The 17,166-nt window shown below is 42.9% G+C and overlaps 1 protein-coding gene across 1 annotated transcript; it reads left to right on the top strand.

Annotated features, from left to right (window-relative positions):
• The first annotated feature begins 3,773 nt into the window (after positions 1–3,773).
• tdo2a (tryptophan 2,3-dioxygenase a) lies at positions 3,774–15,600 on the top strand. Its single transcript, XM_060927205.1, is given in 13 exon segments — positions 3,774–3,906; positions 4,416–4,572; positions 5,408–5,498; positions 5,595–5,665; positions 7,342–7,469; positions 8,362–8,548; positions 8,842–8,949; positions 9,028–9,151; positions 9,270–9,327; positions 11,168–11,247; positions 12,566–12,656; positions 14,486–14,572; positions 14,574–15,600. Coding segments are annotated over 13 exon segments (1,263 nt in total). The 5' UTR covers positions 3,774–3,871; the 3' UTR covers positions 14,620–15,600.
• Positions 15,601–17,166: the final 1,566 nt, after the last annotated feature.

Raw genomic sequence — 17,166 nt, 5'->3', positions numbered from 1 at the left:
AGCCTGCCATCCATGGATTCGGTCAGTGTTCTGATCTGTTTGCGATCAACATTGCGTGCAGCAGCAACCACAGCCTCCCAGACACTGTTCAGAGATGTGTACTGTTTCCCCTCCTTGTAGATCTCACATTTGATGAGGGACCACAGGTTTTCTATGGGGTTCAGATCAGGTGAACAAGGAGGCCACGTCATTAATCTTTCTTCCTTTAGACCCTTTCTGGCCAGCCATGCTGTGGAGTACTTGGATGCGTGTGATGGAGCATTGTCCTGCATGAAAATCATGTTTTTCTTGAAGGATGCTGACTTCTTCCTGTACCACTGCTTGAAGAAGGTGTCTTCCAAAAACTGACAATAGGACTGGGAGTTGAGCTTGACGCCATCCTCAACCCGAAAAGGTCCCACAAGCTCATCTTTGATGATACCAGCCCATACCAGTACCCCACCTCCACCTTGCTGGCGTCTGAGTCGGACTGGAGCTCTCTGCCCTTTGCTGATCCAGCCACGAGCCCATCCATCTGGCCCATCAAGACTCACTCTCATTTCATCTGTCCATAAGACCTTAGAAAAATCAGTCTTGTGATACTTCTTGGCCCAGTCTTGACGTTTCATCTTGTGTGTCTTGTTCAGTGGTGGTCGTTTTTCAGCCTTTGTTACCTTGGCCGTGTCCCTGAGTATTGCACACCTTGTGCTTTTTGACACTCCAGTGATGTTGCAGCTCTGAAATATGGCAAAACTGGTGGCGAGTGGCATCTTGGCAGCTTCACGCTTGACTTTCCTCAGTTCACGGGCAGTTAGTTTGCGCCTTTTTTTTTTCAACGCGCTTCTTGCGACCCTGTTGACTATTTTGAATGAAGTGCTTGATTGTTCGATGGTCATGCTTCAAAAGCTGGGCAATTTTATGAGTGCTCCATCCCTTTGCAATATATGTCACTATTTTTGACTTTTCTGAGTCCGTCAAATCCCTCTTCTGACCCATTTTGCCAAAGGAAAGGAAGTTGCCTAATAATTTTGCACACCTGATATAGGGTGTTGATGTCATTAGACCACACCCCTTTTCATTACAGAGATGCACATCACCTGGTATGCTTAATTGGTAGGAGGCTTTCAAGCCTATGCAGCTTGGAGTAGGCCAACATGCATAGAGAGGGTAATGTGGTCAACATACTCATTTGCCTAATAATTCTGCACTCCCTGTAAGTAAAACATCTCATATCTATGCAAACACACACACCTACTTTTTGGAGGACCAAAAATGTGACACTTTATTCCTCTCAATTGCCCCATCATCAGTCCTCACTAGAGTATATATATACTAGTGCATCTCAAAAAATTAGAATACCATGAAAAAGTTCCTTTTTTTCATAATTTAATTCAAAAAGGCAAACTTTCATATATTCTATATTCATTACATGTAAAGTGAAATATTTAAAGCCTTTTTTGTTTTAATTTTGATGATTATGGCTTATAGCTCATGAAAATCAGAAATCCAGTATCTCAAATTATTAGAATATTCCCTAAGCTCAATCAAAAAAAGGATTTACAATACAGAAATGTCCAACTTCTGAAAAGTATATTCATTTATACACTCAATACTTGGTTGGGGCTCCTTTACCATGAATTACTGTATCAGTGCGGTGTGGCATGGAGGTGATCAGTCTGTGGCACTGCTGAGGTGTTATTGAAGCCCAGGTTGCTTTGATAGTGGCCTTCAGCGTATCTGTATTTTTGGGTCGGGTGTTTCTCATCTTCCTCTTGACAATACCCCATAGATTCTCTACGGGGTTCAGGTCAGGCAGGTTGGCTGGCTAATCAAACACAGTAATATCATGGTCAGCAAACCATTTGGTAGTAGTTTTGGCACTGTGGGTAGGTGCTAAGTCCTGCTGGAAAAGGAAATCAGCATCTCCAAAAAGCTCGTCAGCAGATGGAAGCATGAAGTGCTCTAAAATCTCCTGGTAGATGCTGTGTTGACTTTGGACTTGATAAAACACAGTGGACCAACACCAGCAGATGACATGGCACCCCAAATCATCACAGACTGTGGAAACTTCACACTGGGCTTCAAACACCTTGGATTCTGTGCCTCTCCACTCTTCCTCCAGACTCTAGAACCGTGATTTCCAAATTAAATGCAAAATGTACTTTCATCTGAAAAGAGGACTTTGGATCACTGAGCAACAGTCCATTTCTTTCTCTCCTTAGCCCAGATAAGACACTTCTGACATTGTCTCTGGCTCAGGAGACGCTTGATATTAGGAACGCGAAAGTTGTATCCCCTTTCTTGAAGATGTCTGTTCGTGATGGGTCTTGATACACTGACACCAGCCTCAGTCCACTCCTTGTGAAGCTCTCCCAAGTTCTTGAATCAACTTTTCTTGACAATCCTCTCAAGACTGCGGCCATCCCTGTCACTTGTGCACCTTTTCCAGCCACCATTTTCAGCAATGACCTTTTGTGGCTTACCCTCCTTGTGGAGGGCATCAGTGATCATCTTCTGGACAACAGTCAAGTCAGCAGTCTTCCCTATGATTGTGGTTGTGTGTACTGAAGTAGACCGAGAGATACACTGTGTTCATACTGTTTTACTCAAACTCGAAATGAAATATTCTAATATTTTGAGATGTTTTTTTTTTAATGTTTTTGTACTGTATGCCATACTGATTAAAATTAAAATAGAAAAATGCTTGAAACATTTTAGTTTATGTGTAATGAGTCTATAATATATAACATTTTCACTTTCTTAAATAACTGATGGAAAATATTGAACTTTTTCACAATATTCTAATTTTTTGAGATGCACTAGTGTGTGTGTGTTATATATATATATATATATATAATCTCATCATCTCTAGCTGCTTTATCCTGTTCTACAGGGTCGCAGGCAAGCATATGTATATATTAATGCAGCTTTCTTTTCCTTTTGTTTATGGTTAGAGTTATATAACCATCTATTCTGGAATTGTTTTTTATTTCTAGTACTGTTACTGTAGGGTGCAAATAATTGTGGATGGCACTGTATTTCCTGAATGGAACCCCATAGTGCATGCGGGTGCACACACACACTCTCTCTGGAGGACCAGAAATGTCTTCATGATGATACTTTAGTGTAAGATGGTCTCCTAATCAGCCAATCTTCAGTTATCACAAAATGTTTCTTTTCTATTTCCTTGTGTTTACTGAATTTATGGTTAGGGGTTGTTGGTAGAATAATCCCACCTTGTTCAAGTTTTCTGTGATTATGTTATCTGTAAAATAATGTTCCCTTAGTTTTCCATCATGGACACACCTTCCCTGGTCGGTGTGTACTGGTCTGTACTGTACTATAGTGGTTGGTGTGTACTGGTCTGTACTGTACTATAGTGGTTGGTGTGTACTGGTCTGTACTGTACTATAGTGGTTGGTGTGTACTGGTCTGTACTGTACTATAGTGGTTGGTGTGTACTGGTCTGTACTGTACTATAGTGGTTGGTGTGTACTGGTCTGTACTGTACTATAGTGGTTGGTGTGTACTGGTCTGTACTGTACTGGTTGACTGTTTTGATATATGTGCGTGTGTGTGAACATTTTGTTTGATAAGAGTTCTATCCATATTCATGCTTTATCAGTCATATGCAAATTGAGCAAAACCTGACGAGTGCGTGTGTGTGTGTGTGGGGGGGGGGGGGGGGTTCTCTCTTTCCCTGGGCTCATAACCAATAACCAACTGCAAAAAGGATAGACAGGGTGGAGATTAAGCACTAACAGAGCTAGGTGTGTGTGTGTGGGAGGAGGATGCACGTAACTCAAGCTGATTAGTTTGCAAGTGAAGGACATTAAAATGAAACATTTCTCGGCTCTTCAGCAGCAGAAAGTGAGGAATTCTCCACGCAGTCATGAGCAGATGTCCGAACTTCCAGAGGAAACACCTGTACGTATTTTTACATCGTATTTGGATAAATTTCAGCTGAAAATAAACATTTCTTCTGAAAAATAAGTTTGATTTTATTTTACATACAAATAGAGTCTAATTTCAGTGCATTTTGAGACTTAAAAAATAAAATATTACAGATTTCCAGGTTGTTGTTTCTTTTCTTTTTTAATTTTTAAAATGCAAAATATACATTTATATGCAAGCAACAATATTTACCTGATTGATTTCAAATGTATTTGTCTTTCTGAGATGTGACTGTTTAATTAATTATTTTTGAGAATACATCAACCTTTTCAACTTTCTCTAAAATCCAGGTTGATTAGAAATGTGAGATATTTAAATCATAACAGAAATTTAATTGAGAATATGACATTTCACGTTTTAAAATGTAAAAATCTAAATGTACAACTTTATTCAATTTCTTTCTCTTGGTGCATTTCCTTGTATACACACCAAATCCATAAATTACACAAGTCAAGTCAAGCTTTTAAAATCTGAATTCACAGGTTTTTGAGTGAACAGGAGCTGGAGGAGGAGCCGGGGGAGGGGCCAAAGGAAGAGGAAGAGGGGGAGCCAAAGGAAGAGGAGGAGCCAAAGGAAAAGGAGGAGATTGCAGTGAACAAATCCAGCAAAGGTGGCATCAGTTACCGAGATTATCTCCAGGTAAACATTTAACATTGGTGTTTTTGTGCTAATCTTGACCTTTTCATGATCTGTGTCCATCTTTAAGGAAAATATTCCATCAGGTGTCGGTTATCTCCAAAAACTTTGAGACATTATTTATTCAGTGTAAACTATTATCAGAAGTAAGTAAACAGCAGGGTGCCCCATGGGGGAAGCCATGGCCTAAAGGTTACAGAAGCAGCTTTGGGACCAAAAGGTCGCTGGTTTGATTCCCTGGACCAGCAGGAATAGCTGAAGTGGCCTTGAATAAGGCACCAAACCCCCACCTGCCCCCCCCCCCCCCCCCCCCCATCCCAGGCTGCTGTGGGTGTGGTGTACAGTACGTCGCTCTGGATAACAGCATCTGATAAACATCTGTAATGTAATAATGTTGAATAGATTTACAGAAAAGTCATTATTTTTCCAATTTCTTTTGAAAGTTTTAAAAGCTCTAAAGTGATTTCAGTTAGGAATCAGAACAAGGAATATCACAGTGAATTTTAGTTTCTCCGATCAGAAGGTCATATCGTTGGATTTAATAACAGCTTTAAATGGTAAAAACATTTGAATAACAAATTTTCATTAAACTTCACGAACACTTTCAGACAAACAAACTGTACATACTTGGCATTGGTTGAATTTAAACTTTAAATTAAAGCTAAATGAAGCAGGAAAATATTTTACAGAAGCTCAAAGTAAAATGAGTTGAAATAACTTATGAAATTAAAAAGTTATAAATTAATTGCAATAGTCACAGCACTTCCAGTGATGTTATTTTGTCCACCTGATGTGTGTGTGTGTGTGTGTGTGTGTGTGTGTGTGTGTCCTCCATCAGCTGAATAAAATCCTGTCCTCTCAGAGACTTCAGAGTGAATTAAACGGCAACAAAATCCATGATGAGCATTTATTTGTCGTCACACACCAGGGTGAGTCTGCAGGTTAATTTAATGCAGTGGTGGAAGATTTAAAACATAAATAATCAGTCGTCTGAACAGTGCTGCTGTGCCGTGTGTGTGTTGCAGTGTATGAGCTGTGGTTTAAGCAGATCCTCTGGGAGCTCGACTCCGTCAGGGAGATGTTCATCAGTGGACATGTGAGTCTCCTTCAGGCGGTTTTATCACAACAACATGCTATTAAATTAAAAATAAAATCATGCTTCATAGTGTGTGGAATAAAGCAGCATGATTCTGCCACCTTCAGAATAATCTCACACACACACACACACACACACACACAACATGAACATTTAAACCGACAGAATCTTCTTCTTGTGTTTCTCTGTCATTCCCAGGCACAGATACTTTTATCTAAAGCAGGGTTTCTTATCTCAGCACATGATCAGAGTGTTTATTCTCCTGAACTCGTCTCACACGGTTGCGTGACGTGTTGCACCATGGTCCTGGAGAAATTACATTTCTTTCCAACGTATACGAGCTAGAGACAGGAATGATGATAAAAACACACTTGACTTGACACTGACTTTGTTCAGAACTGAGAAACTGGAAAACACATGCAACAGAGCTGAGGAATGTATTTTTTAAGAATGGCTGTAGTTTCGCAACCTTTCTAAACACGAACCATTAACAAAGCGGGTTTTAAACCGATTAAAGTGTCACACTTAAACCATTGTTCTGCCCCAAATGAATACACTAATCTGTGCCTGTGATGTTGCTTAGCAACCAAAGCTCACTTTTAGCATGCAACATTATGTGGCAAAAGATGTGTGACATTTTTTTCCCCTCCCTGACTCCGCCCCCTCATCCCCACCAATTTCCACTGAATCTGCACAGGTGTTCCATCAGCAGGACGTTTATTCCACTGATTAATGACTTGAAATAAAGTGCAGATTATGTAAATGTGGGACGCCCCATCGGAACCTCGTTACTCTCCTCACACGCCCAGCCGAGACCGAGCTTATGGTCCTGCACATGTTCAGTGTACAGCGTCGCTCACGTCAGCACTTCGAAAGTCTCCCTGCACTTCATAAAACTCTTCCTGCTCAACACACACGTGTTATTACATCATCACACTGACGAGCCAATCATGTTCTCATGTGCAGTCATGTGATTTCTGCTCAGTACTCTCTTTAGCTGAACTTTTTTGAAAGTGTGGCATTTAAACACCGAACGGGAAAAAAAAAAACATGCACAGCCACACAAAACTAAAGTCAACACCACATAAGAAGATGAAATATTTGAACCTGGTGTAACTGGTTTTGTGTTGAACTGTTTATTGTGGGGCGGCACGGTGGCGTAGTGGTTAGCGCTGTCGCCTCACAGCAAGAAGGTCCGGGTTCGAGCCCCGTGGCCGGCGAGGGCCTTTCTGTGCGGAGTTTGCATGTTCTCCCCGTGTCCGCGTGGGTTTCCTCCGGGTGCTCCGGTTTCCCCCACAGTCCAAAGACATGCAGGTTAGGTTAACTGGTGACTCTAAATTGAGCGTAGGTGTGAATGTGAGTGTGAATGGTTGTCTGTGTCTATGTGTCAGCCCTGTGATGACCTGGCGACTTGTCCAGGGTGAACCCCGCCTTTCGCCCGTAGTCAGCTGGGATAGGATCCAGCTCGCCTGCGACCCTGTAGAACAGGATAAAGCGGCTACAGATAATGGATGGATGGATGGATGGATGGATGGATGGATGTTTGTTGTGTTCCGTAAACTGACACTGAGGTGCATAAACACATCCAGTAAATGTTCTGTTTGATGTAAATCAGCTCATGAATATGAATGAGATCACAGAACTTACTGTCTCTGACTGCTGGAGTGTTTTCTCAGGTGTGTGCTGGGCTGAACTTGATGAAAGTGAACACACGAATCCACCGCATCGTCAGGATTCTCTGCCTTCTGATCGATCAGCTTAACCTCCTGGAAACCATGACACCGTTAGACTTCTACGACTTCAGGTGGGTAAAAAAAACCCCACAAACATCTGAGCAAAAAAAAACCCCATTAATATTTTTGTGACTTTTCCCATCAATAAACTGAACAGTGTATTCACTGATAAACTGTTGTAATATGAACAGAATAACACTCTGCAGATGACCAGTCTCAGAGTGCAGGCGCAGGGGGGAGCGGGTGTGTCTCAAACCCAAACCTCCAAGTGTTAAATGAAGTCAGGGTTAGGCGTGGGTCGCTCAGTCAGCAAACAGGATATCAGATGGCGGGTGATTAGTCGAGTAAGTAAATAAGTAAATAAATGTAAGCGAGAGTCAGGCAGCGTCCAGATAAGGCTTGGTGTAATCAGGTTCAGAGACACAGAATGATATTTCACACGGAGGTGAGTGTTTACTGGGTTTAAGTGTTTACTGGGTTTAAGTAGGGCCTTAATTAGTCTCTCGATGCAGAACAGGTGTGCCTCTAGAATTCAGGAGAGGCAGTCTGGAATTGTAGTCCAGAGCGGCCATGTCTGAATGCTGCTCCGAACATTGATTTTCTGTGCTGTTACTGACAGCCAGACCATGCTCATCTCATCTCATCTCATCTCATCTCATCTCATCTCATTATCTGTAGCCGCTTTATCCTTCTACAGGGTCGCAGGCGAGCTGGATCCTATCCCAGCTGACTACGGGCGAAAGGCGGGGTTCACCCTGGACAAGTCGCCAGGGCCAGACCATGCTGTTATACAAAAAAATTAATCAGTAAATAAATTTTAAAAAGTGCACTGCGGGGGGTGTTAGTCTGTAACATACCCCTGGGTGTTGATTATTTTCATATAATATTACAGGTGTTATTGTTTATACTTTATCACAAAATCTTCATTCTGTTCACACTGTGTGTGTGTGTGTGTGTGTGTAGAGATTACCTGTTCCCTGCGTCGGGGAGCCACAGTGTACAGTTCCGCTTGTTGGAGAATAAACTGGGAGTTTGTGATAATCAGAGAGTTCTGTATAACAGACACCACTACAGAGAGAACCTCACACACACTGAACTGGAACTGCTGCAGAACTCGGAGAGAGAACCCACACTGCTGGGACTGCTGCAGGTACACAACTACACACACGACAGAACCCACCCACCCACCCACACAGCGACGGGAGAGAACCCACACTGCTGGGACTGCTGCAGGTACACAACTACACACACGACAGAACCCACCCACCCACACAGCGACGGGAGAGAACCCACACTGCTGGGACGGGCACAGGAACTCCATCACACACGACTACACTGTAATACACACCTGCGCTACACAATTCCACACAATACTGCGTATATCAGTTGTTATATCAGTATATAAAGAGATGTGTGATGATGTGTGGACATGTCCGAGTGTAGAACTGGCTGGAGAGAATTCCGGGTCTGGAACAGGATGGGTTTAACTTTTGGGGGAAACTCAGAGTCAACGTTTCTGAGCGTCTCAGACGACAGAAAGAAAACATCGAGGTGTGTTCTGTGTCTTACAATGACGTTGTTTTTTTTTGTAATAATAACAAGCGTAACACTGTTAATATTGTGTGACAGAAGAAGGTGGAGTCAGAATCTAAGGCAGAGCTGAAGGCGGGGCTTATGGAGGATGTGATGAAGGAGAGCGAGATGTTGACAAGTTTGTTTGATGAGAAGAAACACGAACAGCTTTTGTGTAAAGGTACAATCAGAGGAACCCGAGTGTTACATTTTTTCATTACAGTTTATCACACAGGACACTCTGTGTGTGTGTGTGTGTGTGTGTGTGTGTGTGTGTGTGTGTGTGTGTGTGTGTGTAGGTGACAGAAGGTTGTCCTATAAAGCCCTACAGGGAGCGTTAATGATCTACTTCTACAGGTAACACAGACAATGTGAGATCAATTTGTGTTCACAAAGCAGTGGCGGCTGGTAGTCTTTCAAACAGGGGAGGCTGGTCGGTTACGATATTTCCAGATTTTAAAAGAAAAAACACATCAGTTTTGCCCATACTCTTGCCTCTGATCTGGCTGATTGTTGGCAGCGTCACAAACTGTGAAATAACAGGTTCTTTTGGCCCATTAGCCTACTGTCCAATATACATGATGGTGGTGTTGGGGGGGGGGTATATTTTAACATTTTATATTTTAAAATTGTGGCATGTTGTTTAAAAATTGATCATTATTGAAAGCAGCTCTTTGTCAGGAACCTCAGCAGTAACAGCAGAGTGTTCTGGAATAGGCACAAGCACTGACCTTGGGGAGCCAAACATAGAGCTGGGGGCCACACATTTCATTCAATGACACTTTCCCTATATTTTACTTATTTTGACTGAGAAATGTTTTATTGACAATTTTGATAACCCTTCACTTTTAATCCAGGTCTGTAGTGTGAAATGTTCTCGGCTGTGTTTTTGTTTAAAAATGTTTTCCAAATTGTAGCTGTCTTTAATTCATATCCAGAAAACTATATATTCCAATATAATATACTCAGCATAAACATTTTAAATAGATTCCATATTTTTGGTCCATCCATGACATATTACTAAAGTAGCCTATTTACTGTTGTTGATGTGGGTCACTTGCTGTTAGCCAATTCACTTTCTCGTACCAGGAGAGCTGAAAGGAACGAGTATTATTCCCTACCTTTTTCACCAAGTCAATTTGAGGCGTTGGTCTACCCCGCTCTTTAATTTTAATTTTTTCCTCGAAAGGAAGACTGGCAAATGGCTTCGCCAAAATTAAATCAGCAATGCTCGGCATCCGTGTGCAGCTTTCTTGCTAGCTGACTAGCCCCCTCAAGTTCAAGTTCAGTCACTCAAATAAACGAAATTTCTGGAACTAAGATAGCAAACTTGACAACACTATATTTACACTTTATTTACAATGAAAATATATACAAACTAAAAAAGCTGGTAGAAACCGTATGTAATGAATGAAATCGAAATGTAAGCTGATCTCTTACAATACACCACAGCACTTGCAAACCCACATGGGACTGAACTGAGATTCACCGCTGCCTGTCTATATTTGAAACGAGCTGTCAATCAAAGAAAATATCCGTCCGCTTTCACCAATCACCAGTCTCCTCGCGGAAAGCTTTGCCTTGTCCCTCCCACTGTGAGGCTGGGAGTCCGTGGGCGGGCGTTTTCGCAGTATTTGTCCAATAATCGTCTTGCATTTTGAGATTGAAAAGCGCAGAGCTCCCAAATGCCATTGAAGTCCACTGAGGCTGGGCTGCATCGCGCTGTCACGAGGGGGAAAAACTCACGCACACATTAGGCAAACTGGGGAAAGTTATAACGGAATGATTTCGCACTGTAGTTGGGTTGAACACATATATTTCTATGATTCTGGATCTGAAATAGCAATGTTATAAGGTCAGCTATAACATAAGCCTAGCGCAATTCATCCTACACGATGTTCGTCATTTTTAGAGGAGGCTGAGCCTCCCTCGCTGTCTTAGAGCAATCGCCCGTGTCACAAAGAATAGTTATGAGGAAACTAGCGCACTAACTTCACACTGTTGTAGCATCGTCAGAGAGCACTGCGAGTCTGGTAAGTTCACTAATTACATAAAGATGCTAATGCATCATATTCCAGATAATGAGATTTAGATTTACACTTTGTTCAAGGACTTGAAGTGCCTGAAAATCTGAGAACATGTATATATTTCTGCTTTTAAAAATCTGAATCTAAATGGTTCTGGTTTTGTTCTTCAGAGATGAACCTCAGTTCCAGGTTCCATTCCAGTTTCTCACATTACTGATTGACCTCGACACGCTCATGACCAAATGGAGATGTATGTTTTGCAGTTAAATTAATTATAGCTACAAGCAGTAACTCCGCCCCTCACACTAATCCCGCCCCTTACACTAATCCCACCTCTCACAGTAACATTGCCCTAACACTAACCCCTCCCCTCACATTAACCCCTCTTCTCACGCAAACCACTCCTCTTACACTAACCCCTCCCCTCAAACAAACCCCTCCCCTCACACTACAATAAAAACCAGTCCAGCTGTACTTTATCATTCATCTCATCTCATCATCTCTAGCCGCTTTATCCTGTTCTACAGGGTCGCAGGCGAGCTGGATCCTATCCCAGCTGACTATGGGTGAAAGGCGGGGTTCACCCTGGACAAGTCGCCAGGTCATCACAGGGCTGACACATAGACACAGACAACCATTCACACTCACATTCACACCTACGCTCAATTTAGAGTCACCAGTTAACCTAACCTGCATGTCTTTGGACTGTGGGGGAAACCGGAGCACCCGGAGGAAACCCACGCGGACACGGGGAGAACATGCAAACTCCACACAGAAAGGCCCTCGCCGGCCACGGGGCTCGAACCCGAACTTTCTTGCTGTGAGGCGACAGCGCTAACCACTACACCACCGTGCCACCCCTGCTGGAAATGTATAGAATTAAAAATAATCTTGCTTTGTTTTAAATGATTAGATAATTGATTTTATAACACTTTTCATTTTGAGTTTAAAATCCCACTGTACTTTAGATCCAGAATATTAGAAAGTCAAACTAAATTTCTACAAAGGACTTGAAAAAGAACCAATAAATCAGTAAACCTGTGACCCTGTAGATTTAATTCTATAAACATGACTCTGAATCACAACTGATAATTTTTATATTTTAGTAAATATCATTAGTAGTGGAGGGTAAGGGCAGCATGGTGGTGTAGTGGTTAGCACTGTCGCCTCACAGCAAGAAGGTCCTGGGTTCGAGCCCCGTGGCTGGCGAGGGCCTTTCTGTGTGGAGTTTGCATGTTCTCCCCGTGTCCGCGTGGGTTTCCTCCGGGTGCTCCGGTTTCCCCCACAGTCCAAAGACATGCAGGTTAGGTTAACTGGTGACTCTAAATTGAGCGTAGGTGTGAATGTGAGTGTGAATGGTTGTCTGTGTCTATGTGTCAGCCCTGTGATGACCTGGCGACTTGTCCAGGGTGAACCCCGCCTTTCACCCGTAGTCAGCTGGGATAGGCTCCAGCTCGCCTGCGACCCTGTAGAACAGGATAAAGCGGCTACAGATAATGAGATGAGTGGAGGGTGTTTCCTCTCTCACCTGGTTAATGTTCTGTGATGGTGATTATTGTTTGTTTCAGTCAGTCATGCATGTTTAGTGCACAGGATGATCGGCATTAAGAGTGGAACAGGAAGTTCTTCAGGTTATCATTACCTCCGTTCTACAGTCAGGTACAGAGTCACGTTCACCTTTCCAACCTCAGCAGCATCTTTGAGTGTAATTCTTCTTCTTATTAGGGCCCGAGCCCGAATGGGCGAAGGCCCTATTGATCTTGTAAGAGTTCACTATTCTTCTTCTTCTTCTTCCTTCTTCTTCTTCTTTATTTTTCTCCGCTGTTGGGCCATTTTCGGGGCGCTTGCCATGGGCGAAAACGCACGAAATTTGGCACCAGTTCCGAGAATTGCCACCGCTACTCAGAACCAAAAGCCCAAACTTGGCCGGGGCTCAGGGCCTCTATAGCGCCCCCTAAGTCGTTGTGATTTTGGCCTCCCGCATTAAGGTGCCTGGTTGCCATGTAGTTTGTAGTAGTGGCATGCCATTTGGTACGCATATGTATCTCACTAAGCCGGACAAAAATGTAATGCCAATGCATTAGCCACGCCCAACAGGAAGTGAGGTAATTTCACTTTTGTGCGAAATGCATGGCCACGAAGACGGCGCAACTCCTCCTAGACCGTTCATAGGAATGTCACCAAAATTGATACACATCATCTACAGACATGGCTGACAAAAGTTACTAAATAAGTTTCACGTAGCATTAACCGTTCAGAAGTTATACGTCAATCAATTTTCGATGCAAAATTTTACATGCTTAAAAATTCATAACAAATCTTCTAATTGCTCAAAACTGCTCATACTTCACACGCAAATCACTCATTGGGCTTCTGACATGTTACCCAATTTCTGTGATATTTCGCCACTGGGGGCGCTATTTCTGGGCAAAAATTCCAATCTTTCCTCAAATTTGGTCAAACTTCACGGCCACCCTCTTACTACCTCCCATGTCATGTATACCACATTTTGGGAATTTTCGTCCATGGGGGGCGCTGTTTTTGGCCGACGCAATTGCTCCAAAACGGGTTTTTGGTAAATAATTCCATAATGCTTTTCCTTCACACCACTACCTTGTGATAGTGCGTTGCTGTTGTAGACACTTATTTCTCCAACTCATAATCGCTCATGTACAGCATAGCGCCACCTACTGACATGGGAAAACCCAAAAATTTTATTGTTCAAAAATCTATATCTCATCTTCTATTTACTCAATTGTCATCAAACTTCATACGCAAACTCTTCATAGCTCACCTGACATGTACGCCAAATTTTGTGCACTTTCGCCCCTGGGGGTGCTGGTTATGGCACAAATGATATTGCAGCTTCTGATTTGTCAAACTTGGCAAGCAAACTCTTTACAAGACCTTTATTGGGGCGCTTGCCATGGTCGACTACGCACGAAATTTGGCTCCTTTTTCTTAGACTGCCACCGCTACTGAGAACCAGAAGCCCAGATCCAGGCGGGCCTCAGGGCCTCTATAGCGCCCCCTAACGTGTTGTGATTTTTGCCTCTCGCATTAAGGTGCCTGCTTGGCATATAGTTTCTAGTTATTATTATTATTATTAGGGCCCGAGCACCGTTCAGTGCGAGACCCTATTGTTTTTGAAGGATTATTATTACTATTATTATTATTAGGCCCCGAGCACCGTACAGTGCGAGACCCTATTGTTGCCATGTGTCCAATTCTGTGCTTTGTCGCCATTGTGGGAGTAATGTCTCTTGCCGAAGAAGCTGTGGAAGGTATTTCGCGGGGACGCATGCCCCCGCCCCCCTTGGCCGCTGGCGCGAGGGCCCGTCAAGGCCGCTTGCGGCTTTAATTATTATTATTACTGTGTTCAGTCTCACGTTGTAGTTAAAGTGTGTTCTGATTATTTTATGGAGATGTGTGTTTGTATTTATTAACATGATGGTGCTGATGTCACTCTGTATGTTTTTGTTCCACAGCGATCGTTATAAAGTGTTTGTGGATTTATTTAATTTATCGTCGTTCCTGGTACCAAGAGACTGGATCCCCAAACTGAACCCCCAAACATCACAGAGCCGAGTGTGACAGCTTCAGCAGCGACCAGTCCGACTAGACAGACATGTTGAAAATGTAAAAATTTGAAATGAAAAACAAAGCCATCAAGGGGTGACTAAAGGGTATACTTTCAGCTTTAATTCTAGGTGTTTCACAAAAATTCCACATGAACCCTTTAGGAATTACAGCCTTTTTTAAAATACATAGTCCCTCTCATAATCAGACAAACTAACATAATTAGAAATATTGGCATCATTTTTAATGCTTGGCTGCAAATCCTTTGTTGTCAATAGCCTCCTTAAGTGTGGAACCCAAAGCCATCGGCCAATGCCTTTCCTCCCTTGAGACGTTTGTTGACTGCAGCTGCTGTTTGTTTGCAGGTATTTCTGCCTTCAGTTTTGTCTTCAGGAAGTGAAAAGCAGCTCAATTGGGTCGACTGATTCAGCCATTTAAGAACATCCTGTTTCTTTGCCTTAAAGGTATGGTCGGTGATTTTGCAGAAACGAGCATGACTAAGATTTTCAGTATCCAACCCAAAAAATCCCACCCCCTTCCTTCAGTGCTCACTCTAAAGCCACTCCTCTGAAACACATGAATGCGCACTGCCTGACTACTGCTGAAGGACGAGCCGATGAGTGAGTACTGGGGGAGGAGCGCAGCGCATCACTGTCAGATCCAACCAACAAAATTCCACTAAAAACAAAACGAACCAGATAAATCCCTCAGTTATTTCCATCAGTGAAAAGCCACTGGTTTGACAGCTTGCTTTTGCTGCCTTCGTCAGAGAATTTCTCCTCCCGCTTGTGAAGTCAGAATGACAAGCATGTTGTGTTTAAGGTTTTTGTTGTCAAAGCAAAATGAAAAATCGCGGCTGCAGGATTGCTTCTCACTTGTTTCTTGGGGAAATCTGATTTCAATTCTGTAACACACCTGCTAAACAGCATTGTTCTCTATCAAGTAAAGTGTACACAGGTTAGATTTTATACACAAGCAACCTGCTAACGATAATTGTATTGCTAAAATAAACAACTACTTCCCATCCATGACTGACACTGTCCTCTGCCATTTTGAAAGGATGAAGGTGAACACAACTTGGGAACTCGGGTATCAAAATTATTTCCAAAGTTCCCACTTGAAATTATGAATTGAGAGGGTGTTCATGTGCAACTTCCAAGTCGGCAACTCGTATTTACTATAATACTGATGGCATGTGAACGCAGCATTTACCCAATCTCTCTTCGCGTAGCCTTTTCTAGTGCGTCTTGTGCGACTAGTTTGCTAGCTTTAGCAATGTGTCTGCAATTCGCCTGCACAGCTTTTTGGAAGACTTCGGTCACATGCAGCGAGTGCCCAGGCCGAGTACGTGCAGGTCGGCAGGCAGGTAAACCATCTGGGGTGGGTTTCCCAAAAGCATCATGGCACCAAAGATCATCGATAAATGGTAGCGCGAGCATCACAATGAACACACTCTCCCCTAGTTAAGAGACTCTTAGCGTTAAGAGGTTTTTAGGAAACCCACCCGTGACCATTTCATTCTGTCAGAGCAGTACTGGCTTTTTACAGCCCTGCGACTGCTGCAGATGATGGTTTTTTTTCCGGTTTATTCATAAAGAGAATGTCAAGAAATATATAAATGGTTTTGGAAAAATAAAAATCATCTACCATGCCTTTTAAGAAGCTCTTGCGTTTCTTTTGCAGTATGTTTTGGAGTTTTTATCTGTCTGTACTGTGAAGCGCCGTCCTATCAGTTTTGCAGGATTTGACTGAATCTGAACAGAAAGTAAAGCTTCAGAATCCATCCTGTTCCTTCTAGCAGCAGCCACATCAATAAACACCAGTGACCCAGTTCCACTGGCAGCTGTACACGCCCACGTCCACCATGTTTGACAGATGATATGGTGTGATTTGGATCATGAGCCTTTCCTTTCCTTACTCTTCTCTTGGATTCATCTATCAAAAGGATCTTGTTCCAGACCTGAGCAACTTTCTAGTGAAGTCTGATCTGATCTTTCTCTTCCTGAGTGTTCCCAGTGGTTTGTATCTTTGTATTATTGTACCTCTGTATTTACAGTCATGAAGGCGTTTCTCGACTGTAGATTTCAACAGTGATTGGCCTTCCTCCTTGAGCGCGTTCTTGACTTGGCTAGATGATGTAAAGGGGTTTTTCTTCACCAAGAGTGCCGTGATCCTGCACTTTGATTTTCTTCTGTGGTCTTCCAGGCGTTTTGGTGTTGCTGAGTTCCCCAGTGCTTTCCTTCTGTTTAATAAGAATGTACCAGATGGTTGATTTGGCCACTCCTAAAGTTTCCCTCTGATGGGTCTGGCTTGGTTTTCCAGCCTAATGATGGCTTCCTTGACATTTCTTTGGATTGTATATCAACATGTTCCATGAACTGCTGCCAAATGCAAATTCAACACTTGGAATCATCCCCAGACCTTTTATCTGCTATATTTGTCACGGAATCATGAGGAAACAAACCATAACTGGCCCCGAAACTGCTCATCAGTCGGGTGGACAATTTAGTGTTTCCCCTACCATTATGTTGGGGGGGGGGGGGGGGGGGTTTGCATGCCCCCACACACACACACAAAGGTCTGAGGGAAA

This window comes from Neoarius graeffei, chromosome 8 (genome assembly GCF_027579695.1).
Source record: "Neoarius graeffei isolate fNeoGra1 chromosome 8, fNeoGra1.pri, whole genome shotgun sequence".
NCBI lineage: Eukaryota > Metazoa > Chordata > Actinopteri > Siluriformes > Ariidae > Neoarius > Neoarius graeffei.
The sequence above is the reverse complement of the archived record's forward strand: the minus strand, read 5'-3'. Positions and strand labels throughout refer to the sequence as shown.